Below are 18,327 nucleotides of genomic sequence, written 5' to 3'. Positions count from 1 at the left end.
CCTTTATTTGTTTGAGGAATGACCCATGCAAATCACAGCACCCTCTGATTTAAATGGGGTTAGAGTGGAATTCTGGCAGTGCATTTAGCATTACAGAAGAGCCCACCGGTGCTGTGCTCTTTGTGTGATACGAGCCTGTGCTGTCAGATCACGAGGCAATGCAAACCTGGATGTGCATTACGTTGCCATGCCGCTCACTTTTGTAGCAGCCTCATCAGCGTCCAATTTTTAGACGATATTCTAATAACCCTGTATTTACACATATGTCCTTGTATACGCTAGTGCAAGGGGCAGAACCATTCTACGTCTTTGTCAGCATCGAGGACCCCAAAAGATCCAATTCTCAATAACAGAAGCTACCGATAAACATCTAACAATAATGTGGATTGCAAAGTCTTTCTCATCTGCTTTCCGGGGTTTGTAAGCACAGTGCTTGTGCCTCAGGTTGCCATGACGACAACACTAGCATATGATTTGTAAAGCAGTCTCACATGTAGGCTGTGGAAAATTTGTTATGATGTTTCTAACTTGACATCACGGTATGAGCCCTGAGAAGCATATTTTGAATGGGGAATATTGCAACTTCTTCTAGCTCTTTTAACAGATGTGTAAAACTGATGACTACTTGGACTTCAAGTCATTTTTTTACTATGTGCTAAAATAACAAGCATTAAATCTGATTTTGTTTTATAGTTGCGCTTATTATTAACTAAAGATTGCATCAGGTGCCTTTTTTCCGAAAACAAAATCGAGGCATATTGCCCAAGAAAAGCAAAATGTTCTCTATGGAGATCAACATTTTTAACTAACAAAGCAACAAGTTAATTATTTTACAAGAACAATATATATATGATATAAATGCAATTTCTTTCTTCATATGTTATTCCATAAGTTTTGTTATTGTTTTGCCTGAGCAAACGTGTTCCCTCTAGGACTCCCTCAGGAAATCAGAACATGTATGTATTCATTGTATCCTGTTGGAACTGGGGTTGAGATAGAGTAGCAGACAGGGAGAGGGAGAAAGAGAAGGAGATGATAAACAATGCTGTGCTTGCTACTCTCTCCACTCTCAGAGCACTATGCGTGGAATCACAGGAAGTGCCATCACAACCCACGACTTCACAGGAGGTGACATCACAAGAAGTGACATCAGATCTCAACTCCTTCGGTGCTCATGACGAGCCTAGCTCGTCATGAGTCACAGTGGAGCTGTGCTCATGACGAGCTGGGCTCTTCATAACGGCTGCGCTCCACCCATGCGCTATTGATTCCCCGCCTGTTTGGTGAATTAATCAGTGGGCGGAGTCGTGACGAGCCCAGCTCGTCATGAGCACAGCTCCACTGTGACTCATGACGAGCTGGGCGTGTCACGATTTTGCGTTAAAAAAAAGTGATGTAACCCCAACGCAAAATTTGAGCCTCTATTTATACATTTCTTTTCAAAGACCCTGCTGCAAAGAAATTGCCAGCAAGGAAAAACGTAGCAGTAAATCTGTTCTGCTTAATTGGCTGCAAGTCTGCATGGGGTTAAGGCAGCTGCTGCAGAGATCTTTGTGTGCCAACTAAAGCAATAATAATAATGGTAAGATAACCCTGGAGGTTAACATATTTGATGGAGAGATCTGTGTTTTGTCCAGTCCCAGTTTTGAATCAAAGTAGCATAGAGGGTTAATATGGCTCCTGCAGAGCACATTATGTAACACGCAGATGACACATGTTTATGTTATGTAAATGGGTAAGTGGGCTACTGCTTTTAACACAGGGATCCTTTTGGTAGTTGCAGTTCATAAATAGTTCATAAATAGTAATCCTTCTAATGTAGCACAGTGAGCTAAAAAGGACATGTGGATTCTACACCTTGTAACCCTTAATGTCTTATGTAACGCATCCTACACACTGATTTACATACATATGATTTATTGTCAGTGTATAATGTGTAAGTGTGATGTAAAATGCTCTACCACCCTGCATTGTGAAGACTAGCGCTATAGCGCAATTAAACAAACAAGCAGTATTTAAATTATTTGTGTGTAAATAATGGGACAGACCCACACACCTCACATTCATACAATGCATGGCTATCTCTTATATACAGGGACCGAATAAAGTTGAAAGCAAGCCTCTCTTAAGTACTTGTGAAGTGATAAGCTGTGAGACTTTGTTTCCCCTCCATTGCATTAAGGTGTGAGGCTCCCATCGCTCCCAGCCAGGATACTCCAACAAAAGGAGGCCTGGTGGCCCCTTGATTTTGGCCCTTGTTTTGGGCCGAGCTGGAATCTGATTGGCCCCCTCCTGCCTGCACATTGCTGTTTGGAAGAAAGCAGACAGTGTGCAGGCGCTAATAAATGTGCCCCGGTGTTTGAAGATTACGTGGGGACAAGTTTAGCATATTTATGTGGGGCCAAACCTCACGGCCGGATAGACAGCGTCAACCCTGCGAAGAGAGTGGGTAAACGCCATCTACTCGTGTGTACCCTCGACTTGTGCCCTGGGTTTCTGTATGAATAAATACCCCCCTTGTGAGGAGAGGGGACCATTCCAGGGCAGATCTGTCCTCGCAGTTAAGAACACCCTCAAACCTATATGTTTGTGGGTGCTCACAAACGTTTTTCGGAGTACTTCCTACCATGGAAGCAGCTAAATGTTTATTTCTGACAAAGGCAGGACTCAATGTTTTTCCAGGGAAGGAACAAAACGGAACAGCCGCAAAAGTGCTGGGGAAGAAGGGCAAGGCGTTTCACAAGGAAGACAAATATTTTCCAGTGGAGAACAAAAAAAATTTAATAAAAAAGTTAGCAAGTTTATTTGCACTTGATCTTTTTTTTCTTTGAGGCGAAATTATAACCATGAATATTTTTCACTTGAGAAAAGGGAATTCTCAATACTGGAATACACATAAAAGGATATGACTGTTCTGCAACTGGCATTATATCAAAAAGTTCTGAGGACACCAGTGCGAGGAAGTAAACCTGCCAATGCCGATTTCAGATGCTGTTTATAAATCAGGCCGTAAGGCTCCCAATTCCAAAAGATATTTGCTGTTCAAATAGCCTTTTTACAAGTGCAAAACTACTTTGTGATACAAAAAAGTAAATTCAGTGCTCTTAAAAGCATTTACTCACACCAAGGCTTAGTAAAACTCCATCTGTAAGTGCGAAGTGACCCTTCCAAGACACTAAATGTTACTAATTTCTGGGTATTCATAGTTCATTTGATGAAGCTGCCCCAATCTTGCAAATGATGGGAGATTTACTCCACATTTAGTGGTGCCTCTACACTTCAGAAGTATCCAATATAACTTTCTCAATTTCCCTAGATTCTATAATGTGCAAAGGGGAGAATGACACTTGGCTGGCTTTCACGCCTAGCTCTGTAAATGTACAGAAGCTCAGCAAGTATCCAACCATATTTGTTGATTTAATCACTTTAATTCCATAGCTGTCATTGTAGACTGTAAATTAATTGTATGCCAAAAAGTGGTGGATGCTTCGTCTTCCAAATATGTGGTATGCCAGCTGCATATAGATGTATACCCAATGCCAGGTTTCCATCAGCTAGTTCTGTCTTTGGAAACCTTTCAGGGAGGGCCCATCCACCAACGGGCCATTGCACAATTTGCATTAGAGTGTCTGTGCTATTTAGAATGGTTGTTCAATTTTCCAGTTTGGGACTGCCAGGGAAACCGGCCAGCACTGAATAAGAAACATCATTAATGGACCCAGGCACTGAGAAAAAACACCCATCATGTCACAGCCATTGAATTGTAGGTCGGGCATTCAGGACTTCTTGTATGTTCTTTAGTATATACTTATATGAGTATGTACTTTGTGGGCTCTGGAGATCATCCCTATGGCTTGTCTGCTTCCCCTTAGGGACTTTTTTTCTGTTCAACTGTCTCTATTTAAGTGTCTTGATAGAAAACGACCAGTAGAGGTCAGTAAAATACCAGAATTGCCTCTGGTTGTTCAACTGCCTCTATTTAACTATCTTGATAGAAAACAACTAGTAGCGGTCAGTAAAATACCAGATTTGCTTTCTGCTGCGGGACTTACTTTTTTTAGTTTTTCTGGCAACTGCCTCTATTTAACTTTCTTGATAAAAAACGACCAGCAGAGTTCAGTAAAATACCAGAATCACTTTAGCATTCTCTGGATTCCAGTCCATAGAAATTGCTTTCCATGAGCACCCTTAGATAATGATATATTTTTTGAAATCTTGTATTTTCAGTGATGTGACCACTGAAGGCCCTGATTTCATATTAAAAACAGAGCTTTGGACTATACCATTGCTCGCTGAAAGGCAATATTTCTCTCCATGTATTGCCATACCTGGCGTGTCACACAGTTTGGTGCTTACTTTCCCTCCATGTTAAAAAACTGTAGATGTTTCAGCACCCAGGCTAATGTGCTGCATAGCGAAATACATTTAAGGTCCCAAAGGCGAGACTGATTGCATTGCAAATGCTTGTTTTGTTTTAGAACAAACCTCAGCTTTCGAAATTTGTGGCTCGAAAAAAAAAACTTTGCGAAGTGGGTGAATCAAACATGGCAAAGACTAGTGCCTTGAGTAGAATCACTGCAGCAGCAGATCCACTGAAGGCTCAGAGGACCCCACCAACCATGCAGGGAACTCCAAATCTAGCAGATGGTTTTCAATCTTGACATTGAAGGTCCTTGCCTCCACTTAAATGGCGGCCCACTGAACAGTCTGCTAGACTCCAAATGGCACCCTTAATGTTTTAAATAGTTGTGTTTCTATCTCTGACTTTGAATCATAAGCTCATAGAGTATTGATAAACAAATTGTAGTTTCTCAAAGCGTGCTCTTGACATGCTTCCGTACGACTATACTCTCTTCCTGCATAATTGTATGCTATGCCTTTATGAATGTTTAAATAATAAATCAGCAAAAATAAGTTAACATTAGCTTGAAAACATCCTTAATAGACAAACAAAAAAGAACCAGTGAGTTTCTATTTTTAATACATGGGTAGCCTTCACCACAATCCAGGAACAGCTTCGAGAATATCCCCATGCCTCAATTTTGTTTGAGACTCAAAAGTGAAAAAGAAACAGGGTAGGAAGAGGAGCTCCATAGACGTATAAATCAATAGGAACATGGTCTGGATTATGTAAGTGCCATGGAAGAGAAGTGGGCATTTGCAGAAACCTTTTACAGCCAAATCAGGTATCCATATTGTGAAAAGGGGCTAATGATGCTAATGCGGCCCGTTCTGTGAAACTTTGTTTGTATATATTTTGGGCAGGCCCAGTGCCAAGGGGACTTTCATTGATGTGCATACCAGCATGATTCCATGTAAATGAGGGCGCACCATTGGCAATATTCCTCTGGCATTTTACAGACATAGGTGCAGGGGTAAAGAAGCCTCAAAGAACACTGTAATTGAGCACCACCAAAGAGTGTCTTATACTATGCTCCTTGGGAGGAGGCAGAGTGTGTCCCAGAGCATGAATTCACTGCTCCCTCCAAAGACAGACCAGACTCTATTTGCAGTGAACGGCAGCTCTGTTTTTCAGTGAAGTACTCTTTCTCCTTCATGGGCTACCTTTGAGGGAGAGCACTTGCGCTCGATAGGGTATACTTTTATATAACTGGGTACATGAAACCTGTCTGTTCTGGGCACAATGAATGTGCCTGAGTACTTAACTTGGCTCCAGATCTATACAGCACTAAGTCGACCAGGTATCAGAGCTGCCTCCCATTGATGGCATGTCCCACTGTTGTGTACAGATGGATATCACTTCTTGACACATCTCCACCCATACCCGTAAACACCACTAAGCTTCATGGGTGTCAGCAACTCCTGCTCTTTCCAGGAAGCTTTGTTTAGGAGAGAGGAAGAAGCAATTTCTGAGGTGTATTGATATACAAAGCTACTTTTTGGGTGACCCAATGATCTAAAATAAAAACAATCAAAAACTCACTTAGTTTCATTCAGCTAATTGGGAGATTCTAATGAACCTCTTTGGGTCATTGTGCAGTTTTGGCAGAAATTAGTCAACTGATCTGATAGTGTTTGGCAAGGTTTGCATCAAATAAAAGTTGAGTTTTTACCAGCTAGTAAATTATTTTGTAGGAGCCTATTGGTATTGGTAGAGGGCAAGTAGGGATTGCAAACTCAAATTATATCAGGAAATTTTGCCCCTCGCAAAGGCCGAGGGTGTTTCCAATTTCAATCAGTTTCACTGCAACTGAAGCTTAACTGCTCCCAGATGGCAAGGCTTTTAGATGCATGATAATGGCTTGTGTGTGCTGGGAGAGTTTTACTCCCTAACAACACCGCCTTTATCCTGGAGAAATTGCAGGTGTTAAAAATGGGGTCTCTAGTTGGCAGCGGTTTGCATCTTGTCAAAGCAGGGACCCTCACTCTACTCAGGATAATGGAATTACACACATGAGATAACCCATGCTCACACCCTTGGTAGCTTGGCAAGAGCAGTCAGGCTTATCTCAGAGGCAATGTGTATAGTATTTGTTCACACACACACACACTCACACACATACACACCCACACACTCAGTAACACAGTGAAAACCCAACAAAAGTACTCCACACCAGTTTAGACAAATAACCAATTTTTAACTGATTAAAACAAGACGAAAACGACAAAAAAATCCAACATGCACAAATCAAGACATCACTTTTGCAAAGATCACTGAAAGTATAGCTCTTAGAAATCAATAGCTCCAACTGGGGCTATCTCAACGCCATGACATGTACTGATCCAACAGTTTGGAGCTGATTGCGAGGAAGCGTAGGCTGGCTGCGGAGTCGCACACACCCTAGTTACAGTACCTTGGAAAATGAGGAAAACAATGAGGTTGCATGGTGTTGGGGAAGTAAGGTATCGCTGGGCCAGTGCGGTGTCAGTTCCTTACTTCTAAGGGGATGTGGGGGTTGCTTCCTTACTGCTAGGCAGGTGAGGTGATGTGTTGGTTCCTTACTGTTGCAGGGGAAGTGAAGCGGCGTCAGGGGCGATGCATCGGTTCCTTACGGCAGTGCAGTGTCGATGAGTTTGGGATGTAACACACATCGGTTATCGACTCTGTGGTGTTGTGGTGAAGCGCTGACATCAACAGGCATCAGGGCTGCGGTGTAAGTCGGGCGGTGCATCAGGCTCTTCACAAGTGGTGCCCTCGGCTTCGGTTCCCTCGGCTCTGGTGCAGGTAGCGGCCTGGCATTGGTGCGGAGCACTGTCATTGGTGATGCATAGTGCTCTTTATGAGTGGTGCCATAGGCTCTGTTGCAGGCAGCAGCTTCGATGATAGAGTCAGAGTCAATAAGTTTCTGTCGTCGGAAACAACAGAGCTGTAGTGTAAGTCAGGGGGGTGCATTGTGCTCTTCATGAGTAGTGCCCTCGGATCAGGTACAGGCAGCTGCATCACTGACAGCATCGGAGTTGCTTCTCTTCAGTTGTAGGACCAATCACATGCTTCCAAGGGACCAGGAATTGCATTTGGCACCACTTTGCAATCAGGACTCCCAGGAGACATGTACAGTTGTTGTTAGCATGACACAGGTGAAGTCTTTGATGGTCTGAGACTTCTTAACAGAAGGCAAGCACACACTATCTCTGTTAGAACCTTGGAAGCAGAATGTAAAAAACAAAGTCCAGCCCTTTCACTTCTAGGAAAGAAGCAGCAGAAGCAGGCCAGCACAGCAAAGCACTCAGCAAAGGGGCAGTATCTCCTGACAGCAATCCAGTTCTTCTTCCTGCAGAATGTCCTTAACCCAGAAGTGTTGCGAGTATAGGACAGACACAGACCTATGTAGGTATCAGTGTCAACTCCTCCCACCACTCTAGCTCAGAAAGACCCATCAGCCTTGTGATGGGCCATCAGTAGATGCAGGGCCCACCTCAGCTCCCTTTATGTGACTGTCTAGAGTGAATGCACAAACAGCCCAACTGCATCCCAACCCAGATGTGTATTCAGAGACAGGCAGAGGCCCAGAATGGTTGAAGTAAGAAAATGCCAACTTTCTAAATGTGGCATTTTCAGACCTACAACTTAAAAACTAATTTCACTAAAAGATGTGATTTACAATTGTGAGTCCAGAGACATCAAGCTCCAATTTTCTATCACCTCCTGACCGACAGATACACTTGAAAGATGTTACAAGAAAGCTCCAAAGTTAACCTATCGAAGGGATATGCCTTGCTGTAGTAAAAAGAGAAATTAGCAGAATTTCACTACCAAGACATGTAAAACACAACATTACATGTCCTACCTTTTAAATACCCTGCCCATGGGACTACCTTGGACCTAACTTAAGGGGGACTTACATGTAATGAAAGGGGAGGTTTGGGTCTGGAAAGTGGGTGCACATGCCAGATCGAAATGGCAGTTTAAAACTGCAGACACAGACACTGCAGTGGCAGGTCTGAGACATGTTTGCAAGGCTCCTTGTCTGGGTGGCACGATCAGTGCTGTAGGACAACTAGTAGCATTTGATTTATAGGCCCTGGCCACATGTGGCACACTGTCCTTTCCAGTTACCAGTAAATCAAATAGCCAATCATGGAGAAACCAATCGTATCATGTTTTAGAGGATGGAGCATATACATTTAGCACTGGTTGGTAGTGGTAACATGCCCAAAGTCCTAACACCAACAAAAAGAAGGTCAGAAAAATAGGAGGAAGGTAAAATGTTTGTGGATAACCCTACAAAAACAGGCAGGTCTACCAGCATGTCAGCACTGTTACAGCCACTTATTTGCACTGGTGATTTGTTGGTGGGTAGCTTTTCCTGTGACCACAGTACATGGACAGAGACATTATAAGGCATAGGCAAAATCGCAGTTGTTCAGGGCCCCCACCTTCCAAAGGGTCCCCTGGGAAAGTGAGCCTTCTCCCTGTTTGACCTCTGTCTATCCTGTTAAACCTCTCTCCCTCTCTGAATATCTCTACCTATGATTCTGTCTCTCTAGCCAGTTTCCTCTGGAGTATTTTTGGGCTCCTGTGAAAGACATATTTTAGCTGGACTTGAATTATCAGGAAATTAGTTAAAAAAGCAATTATTCTCTACAGAGGCCCCACAATATGTCTTGCTCAGGCCCCCAAAACGCTTTACATGGCTGCTGTGTGGCAATGGTCCTCCAGTCCTGGCTCTAAATAACATTGATAAAGTTTTACTTGTGTAACATATCACACAAGGTTCCTTTAACTCAATTCTTTGAACTCTGACAGATCCTCAGTTTGTGAAGCTGACAATTATTTTAAAAAATAAACGAGGACGAAAGACACACGCCTCCACAAATGTACATGGTGCTATTAAGAAAATGTTTGTTTTATAATCATAGTGCTTAAATGGAAACTTGATAGAGGCTACAAATCAGCTGCAGCCCATGCAGGTAAGAATGGTGGGGCGATGGGGCTCGGTGGGGGAAATTTAGACGGACAACGAAATCCCCCCACCCGGCCCCACCGGTCCTACCAGCATGGCCACGGCTGCTAAAAATATTCCAAAAGTATGAGCAGTATAATGTGCTTTTTAGGCAATAAATAGGATTAGACAGCCAATCGGAGATTGATAGTGGAATTAATTGCTGAGTTTGAAAGTTTTGTTGTAACCATTATTAAAAACATTGTACTGTCTCAATACCGCACTCTATGTCCTACTCTATCCTAGACTAATTGACAAGACCAAACATGCTGTCAAAATGCCCTTTGCAAACCATGTAATTTTTGAGTCTTATTTAATCAAATCTGAATTACAAATGTAACTTTTGGTTTACCATCACAGCTATCCTTCAACAGCTTGTGCTACGATTACACCTATTATCATGTAAGGATACTGCTACCAGCCAAATACTGTTTATTACAGTCACTCTTCTAGTCATCATAAATATATAGCACATTCCTGACCTGCTTTCATAAGTAAAAAAAAAGTTAAATACTATTTAACCTTGTCCTTCGAGAAACACACAGCTCCTGTGTGTCTGACTGCTTCCCAGTCATCTAACCCAGGATGAATTTGTGTTGGTCAATTCTCAAGCCTACTAGGATTCATTTCCTTCTCCCTCAGAAGCTTTTATTAATATCATTCCCTCTCTCTCCTTCTTGCTAATTGACTCAATCAACATTGGCCTTCAACCATGCTTTCCATTTTGGCAACACAATGAAGCTGTTCACCTTTAAACCCCTGGCCTTGTCCTTTTACCACAAACTCTGGATCACTCCATCTTTTTTAAAACTCTGTGCACTTCCTCATGAAGCAACTATCTTTCCGCCCAGGCAACCTTCAACGGACGCGCTCTTTATTTGGCCTCAGAGCTTCTATTGTCATGAGCACCTTCAAAGAATCCCCCAACCAACACATATTGAACTTAGTATCCTCTCATCCACACAACCCCATTTGTGCCATTTTGAGATTATTTTGTTTGCTTTGAGTATATCATGATCATTGTAGACACTCAAAAGTATATTTAGTATTGCACTCACAGCCCTCTCTCCTACTGCTGATATTGGTTTGCAATCACCACTACATTCTCACGTACCCTTTACACAGTCTGTGTACAGTAATTAGGCTCATGACAATGCCCAAAATATACATCAAACACATATCATTTTTGTAAGGCAGATATGAGTGGGGAAGAATTCTCAGTTATCTTCTCCACTTTATCTTTTCCTAAAAAGCTGTGTGTGTCCAAGACAGAAGCACTGTCCTTGCCTAGTGACTAAACATAATAATATATTATTATTATTAAAATATCGATTTCCCTTTGAATATCAGGTATTTTACTTTGAATCATCCTGAAAAAATGATAAAGGCCTATGTTAGTAAGCCAGAGCAAATTTATTTTTATTGGACATCATATTTGTTTCTGAATTGTTAACCACCTATTATAAGTCTCTAAGGGACTAGAATTTTACTTCCTGTCAGAAGTATAATGCTTTTCAGCTGGTTGTAGGTTGGAATATTATTAACAAATATATTTTCTGACAAGAAAATTGTATCCTAAATTTCGTTTACAAAAAATCTTGCTCCACTAGATGTGTATTATCTATTATTAACATCAATGGGGAGATATTTTTGCCAATGAAATTTAGGACACAATATATTTGTCAGACGAAATTTTGTTTGCTTATATCCTATTAGACAGAATGAACAGCTGCAGTTTCAAACACAAACTGTGATATCACTCACTGTCTGAAATGAGTGATACACACCATGGTTTGTGTCAGAGTCAACATAAGCCCATGAGTGCAGCATTCGTGCCAGATTTTTTGTATGACCACTGACCATGTACACAAGTACCACTTGGATTCACCATATAAAAATGCATTTTATGTGACTATCCTGAGATACTGGAAGGCCTCTCCCCCCTTTCTCAGCCCTATAGTTGACACATTTGATTTGATCTCAGAAAACAGGGGTGACAGAAATTAACAGAGAAGCTGCAGAAAATTAATAACAACAAGAAATGTATTTCCATACCTGGTACTGACGTTCCCAAAGCGACAAACACCACCGCGGTCACGGAATCCTTGAGGCCGATGGTGCAGCCAAAGTGAGAAGCCAAGTCCCCTATGAACGCAGTCAGAAGGCCAATCATGGAGATGGATACAATGAAGCAGGCCCACCCATTCCAGTACTCAGTAGGGGGGACGAAGGCAAAAAACACTTTCCAGAAAACTGTCAGAAAGTGCATGACGTAATCGAAGCAGGATGGCAGCTTCTCCTCGCCACATTCGTCATCATCATCATCTTCTCCTGAACAAAAAACATTAAAAATTATTGCCATTGCTAAAATACGGAATCTTAATAAAATTGAGGGTAAGAATGAACTTTCTTAGCAAAGAAAATATTCTTGACATTTTTCTGAAGCGATACATTGCAAATAGGAATTGTTTGTTTTCCTAATTTAGCAGTCGCTGCAGGAGGCCAATAAGGTCTACTGGGCACATTAACGGGATTTACCAGGCTCATCAAGATTAGCCTTGCTCTCTCAGGGCTCCATTAGGAACAGTAAGTGTGCCCCCCCCCCCAACTCCAGAGTTAAAGGGACCCCTGTTAACATTAATTCTTGGGGTATGGACTTACTGGATTCAAGTCCAGGCTTTCATAATGGAGCAGCGCAAAATAGACTCTACCATTACATGTCACAGAAATGTAATTATATACGTGGATTAGACATTATATTCACAGTGGGCCTTAACTTCATTACTTTGTGTGAAGCATTAAAAGCATATTAATGAAATGTATTCACTGTAGAGACTAGGGATTTATATACGTGTATTCTTTATTCAGGTTTTTACACTCACATTTCAAGATATACTTACATATGTATTCATGTTCTCTTTTACTCATGTTTTACATTTATTTTTCCGGTTACTCATATGCATATGTGATCATGTATCCGAAGTGCACGTTAATGGTCAGATGTAAGAAAGCATTTAGAATTTTCTAACGGAGTGAATTCCTATTTTGGGCCATTAAGAAATGCTGCATGGCCTTTCCATATATACAAAGGCCACTTAGGAACCGCAAAATTCAATTTCCACCCAGTAGAAATCGCATTTTGCGCTACCTGAATAGAAAGTTACAAAAAGGGCTTTCCTATTTGCAATTTCCTGGGAAATGCAATTACTGTTAACTCCAAGTTTATGGTAACCCTGTGTCATATAAAAAAAGCATGCCATATACTTTTTTTAACAGTGCTATAAAGCACACACATGCACATAGCACATATGTGCATACATGTGCACCACTTTTTCGGGGTACATCAAGGGGGGGTCTTAGGCCAGTTATCATCCTTGCTATTTCCTTTATGCCCATAGGAGCGAATGCTTTAGTATTTCGAAAACAGCCATTTCCTAAAAGCTACTCCATCTCTGTAGGAATTGATATTAGGAAAGGTCTGTTTTTGTATATTCCATTTTGCATTTCCTAAATAGTGATTTCTTAGGATTCGCTTTTCAGGGAAGCAAAAAATGGAATTTCGTACAACTGGCACATAATACTCAATTAAAGTTACCTAACCACAGGCCTCAGTTCAAATGCAGTTTGCTTTGCCAGTTTGTTTTTCTTTTTTGCAGATTTATTATTTCTTTAGTTAGAGAAAGGTTTATTGTCTGTAATAGATTGCAGATAGAAAGGCCTGGAGGGAAACTTGGCAGTGAACATGGAGAAACAATGGTTGAGAGAAGCTTTCTGTTCATCATGTACCAGGACGGCAAGATGTTCAAGGTCGAGAACCACAGAGTCAGCATGATGTGCTGGGAAAATGGAGCAATGTTTCAGATGTACTCAATTAATGGTCTGATTTGTGCCTGGTAGTGTGAAGGGAGATAAGGTCTTTCTGTGTCTCCTGGTACTTTTAAATCGGAGTTCACACAATTTGAGTTAATGCAGATCCCTTGTAGACTCAGGGCCTGATTTAGATCTCGGCGAACAAGTTACTCCATCACAACGATGACGGATATCCCGACTGCCGAAATATAACTCCAATTATATCCTATGGGATTTATATTTCAGGGGACGGGATATCTGTCTCTGTTGTGATGTAGTAACCCATCCCCGTGATCTAAATCAGACCCTTAGAGAGGTACAGAACTCTCTGCTTGTCTTATCCTTGCAAGTGTGAAACGTTATGCTGAACACGTATTCTACTGAAGTCTGATCATGCTGACACCTTCTATGCTGCCAAAATAGAGACCCTTAATAGATGACACTTTATCTGACTTATGGTTAGACAAGAAAAGGGAACGTTTCTGTATGGAACACCTGTTCACTTTCATTTGTTTCTGTATTATTGTGGCTATCACAATTCTTTATTTTCTGCTGTTGTGCATCAACCAACTGAGATATTTCAGCTTACCTATTGTACTGATGATGTTTGTACTGAAAGTACTTTTGGCTTGCATATATACTGGATTGATTGGTGATCCAAATATTATTCTTCCTTTTTCCTCCCTTTCAATACTTCTTGCCAGCTAACAAAGATCCGTCTGACCAATGCGGAAATATTTTTAATGACTTGGCAAAGAAATTATGTTGCAAGGCAAGTGCTCCAACAGTAATAAAGCACCGTATTTAAGTATTTGACAAAGGTTATACTATAGCAAATAACTAAAACTGGGCTAAGCTAAGGAATTGACACAATGTCTGATACCTGAAGCATGCAGGTAGAATTGCAGTATCGCAGCCATATTTTATGAGTGCACTGCTTATCAAGCAGTCTCATCGTAGAAATCTTCATTACACAAAGTCCTAGACTTCCCCATCACAGTCTATACCCACTAAGTGAAAGCAACTCCCATCAGAAAATTCTAGGTTTCTCAAACCCTCCAATATGGCCCCTTAATCCGTCCTGTTGCATTGACATAGAACAGGAAGCATACTGACCTCCCAAGCTGTATTTCCAAGTTAACCACATCTGAAGCTGGTAACCCCCATGGGATGGGAAACCTGGACAGTGACATGGAACTCTGGGACTCGGAGTAACAAAGACTACTGGTAAATATCCAGCCATTACCTCCTCGTCTACCTTGCATGCAGTTGGTTTCACAGAACAACATCAGCAAGGAATGATGCTTCAATTTTAATCCAAACATAGTGAACAATCACGATTTACCAATATTACAGATTTTCTACAGAGCTTAACATTGAGGTGTCAAAAACAGAAGAACTATTACCCCCCAACCAATAAGCTATAAAGTTTTATAACGTATAAAGGACTCCCCAATTTGTAACTTTACCAATCTCTGTTATTGAAGCACTTTAAATGCAGCCCAGAAAGCTGCTATCCCTCTTGTTGACTTCAGATGGATTACACTCAGTATTGCTTCCCCCTGAGCCTCAAATGCTGAAAGGTTGGCAAATTTTCCCAATATACTCTAGGTAGCGCCAGAAGGATTCAGCTTCCGACCTGCTGAACCAAATGTAACAAATAAAAAAATCAGCTTTTTCAAATGAAAGTGTTCTAATCGTCAGGTAAACTGATATAGTCCTCCTAACATCCAAAGTGTGCACAGCCTGTTCCTCAATGGAGATCTGAGAAGGACCGAGTACAGATTACTCCAAATCCTCCAAACAATGCAAAGTTGATGGAACTTTAGGAAGGAATAGCGACACAAGTCAAAGAACCACTTTATTAGGAATTCACCTTAAAAAGATTCTGAACACAAAAGAGCCCCCAATTCCCCCACCCTTTTGGCTAAGGCAACGTCAACCAAAAATATTGCCCAAATCGTAATGAATTTTCACTCCACCTAATCTAACGGTTCACAGAGTGAGTCTTATAATGCCTGTAATATATTAGGCAAATCCCAAGCAGGTGACAGTTTATGAAAAACAGGCCTTTTTAGAAAAAAAACTTCTTCAAGTCTTGAAACCAAAGGTAACAAAAATTCAAACTCAGGATATTTAAATGCCCTTAAAGCTGCCCATTGGGCTCTCAAGGCGGAAATAGCTAACCCCAGGGCCTAACAACTGGAGAAGTAATGGGACGCATGAAATGACTAAAAGAACCAACTCACTATCCTCTTTTATTTTCTGCGCCTCTCCCTGATTAATATGTATGGGTGGTAAAGCATTTAGAAGTCCCTTTGGCCTCCTCAAACCCTTTGCATCCACCTTCAATGCCCTCTGAGATAGAGTAATTGTGCAACATTTGGGAAGGAGGGTATTAATTAGACTACGGGGTAAAAAGATATATATGAGGAAGGCCAAACCTGTTCACTAACTGCTGGAATACTTGCGTCTTCAGTGACAGTGAAGACATTGGCTGAAACACAAGTGATCTGCTGCACCCCTCTCCCTCCTTAGCCAATAAACGCATTTTCAAACATAACAGGTTGTGTTCCACCCATTGAGTCACGAGATTCAATGACTGAACACAATCACCAATTTGGAGGGATGGGAAACATTTCATTTTTAGCTTGATGACTATTCTGTTGAAGGGAACCTTTGTTCATTGGGTAAGCAGGGGGAGGTGGAGGGGAAGGAAATTTACGTAGAACGAGAACATAAGTAGGATCTTCGAAGCTCTCCAAATGTAATCTGGAAAGGAATACTTGTGTACTGAGAACGGGGATGTATCATTGACTGACTAAAATCCAGTGAGCTTGTCAGGATTTCCAGTATGAATGTGCACGAGACATATCTGCATGTTATAAATTTCAGTTTTAGTTACTGGCATATTTGTTGGTCATTCTGAGAACCCAGCTGGATGTTACTTTTCTGTGACTTGACAAGAAGGTCCTTGATGCACTACGCAAATACGACTCAATATGTTATGTTATTTATGTAGAGATTCATTGCACACTTTTGCTGTTTCTGGGCGCTCCCCATAACGTGCAATTTTTATCCAATTTCATTGTACCCCTTCTACCCACCACAGACGCAGAAAAGGCAGAAAGCTGAGTTGGCCTTGCAGTGGGTTGACTGCGTCACCTGCAGGTCAGAGGAGATGAAAGTGGTGACCTTTTAACTCACTGTTCTGTTTTTCTGAGATCATCAGTCTGAGTTTTTTAACATATGAAAACCTCGTAAAATGGCAGAAGCTGTTTATCAGTAAGAGGCACTTTCATCTGACATGTCACAAAAAAAAAATATTGCGTGTGTCTTCAACGAGTTACCCAACAGAGGCCTTCATTAGCACATATTTATTTGCTTTTGCACACCAATGGAAATAAAATAATTTTTCTTAGAACTATGGGGCATATTACCTAGGGCAAGTATCGTCGCTTTTTCGGCGAATTGTGCAGAGAAAGCGGTGATACTGCTAGAGCCCTATTAACAAGGGCATTTTAAAGCCTGGCGCAAGCCCACTTTGCATGTCGGCGATAAACATCGCTAATGACATGCAAAGTGGGTGTTCCCACGTCCAACCACATCTAAAATGTGGTTGGAGGTGGGAACACCCTATTACCTAGGCAGGCGTTGGGAGAGGGAGACCTGTGATAAACTCGTTTATCGCAGGTCTCCCAACGCCTGCTCTGACTAGGTGTTAGGGCATTGATAACATGGGGGAGTGGATCATAAAGCTGAATCCACCCCCCCCATATTATCAAGGAACACATGAGCGTGTGAAAACAACGTTTGTTTTCATGCGCTAATGTGCCATTTCGCCGACTATCGCCGGATTTCAATTCTTTCAAGACAAAGGATCTCAAAATTCTATAAATAACTACGTTCTGGCAATTCACAACCCTGTGGAAAACTAGCAATGTGCAAAATTACAAATGAATTTTATGAAACTTTCCAAAATGTTGAAACATTTATGAAAAAGTATGTGAAAATCACTGATTGGTACCTTGAATGAATAGGTGCAATGTTCTCAATTTCAAATTTTAAGTTGTGCACAAATTGCATTCAGTGTGATGACCGAAAGAATGCAAACATTGGAATACCCTTTCATTTTAATAGTTATATGCTCCATTCCCTTTTTTGGAAAACTTGGAATCAAGCGCAAATATTGCTCAGTTAGGTACTGTAATTGAGAAGTACAAATATTCCTCCTTCAAGATTTTTGCATCGGATAATTCCCAGTAACCCTCAGTCAGGGTTTTGCAGTAGTGCCTTCAAAATGCAAAACAGAAAAAGGAACTCTGGGTAAGTCTCAAATGAGGACAATATCATGGTCAATCCGCCAGCAACACCCCATGTTAGGCGTTCTAAATACCAGTTAGTTAAGCACATTTGACACCAGATTGCGCGAAAATACAGGCACTGAGAAAGGTGACCATCAGTTATCGTCTACCACTAGCCTAATGGGGTGTAGCGGCATTGGTTGAGTACAGGGTCGGACTGAGAACCAAAACCGGTCCTGGCAAAGTGCTCGGCCAGCCCCCTGGGGGTGCAACCGAGCTCTTTGCCTGAGCCGGTTTTCGGCCGATTTTGTTACAGGGCCGATGCTGCAAAAACGGCCCTGTAAAAAAAACGGCCCCCAGGACCCAAAACCGGCCCTCACCCTTGCGGCGCACCGGGGGATTGCCCGGTGCCCGAAACGGCCTGTCCGGGCCTGGTTGAGTAGCTAGTAGGACTTAGGTACCAATACAGAGCGGAGAACAGTTACGGCATGCTTAGCGATGTAAACACTTTATTTTAACCCTACCTACAAGTAGGCTCACAGAGCCACAGAAGGGTTAAATCTTTGTCACCATCTTCTTACAATCATGGTCTAACTACGCTCTTTGCATATACCAAGATGCTTTGAAGGTCAGCTAAGAGCTTCAAGGACCTCGAACTCTGCTCTCTCTTTATCAGCATGTACGCCGCCATGCCGCTGTGCTCTAGCGCGCGCAGCTTTCTTCACCTCATTAATATGTATGAACTATTGAGCTAGACTGCACATACTAAC

At 41.7% G+C, this 18,327-nt stretch overlaps 1 protein-coding gene across 3 annotated transcripts in view; it reads right to left on the bottom strand.

Moving 5' to 3' along the window:
• Positions 1-18,327, bottom strand: part of SLC8A1 (solute carrier family 8 member A1) — a 1,060,009-nt gene that overhangs the window by 121,839 nt on the left and 919,843 nt on the right. For all 3 annotated transcript variants that reach the window (XM_078649052.1, XM_078649051.1, XM_078649053.1), the window contains one exon: positions 11,460-11,735. In XM_078649052.1, coding sequence (XP_078505178.1) covers positions 11,460-11,735 — 276 coding nt within the window. The remainder of the gene's footprint in view (positions 1-11,459; positions 11,736-18,327) is intronic.

This window comes from Lissotriton helveticus, chromosome 6 (assembly GCF_964261635.1).
Source record: "Lissotriton helveticus chromosome 6, aLisHel1.1, whole genome shotgun sequence".
Classification (NCBI taxonomy): Eukaryota; Metazoa; Chordata; class Amphibia; order Caudata; family Salamandridae; genus Lissotriton; species Lissotriton helveticus.
Note: the sequence above shows the minus strand (reverse complement) of the source record. Positions and strands in the feature narration are given on the sequence as shown.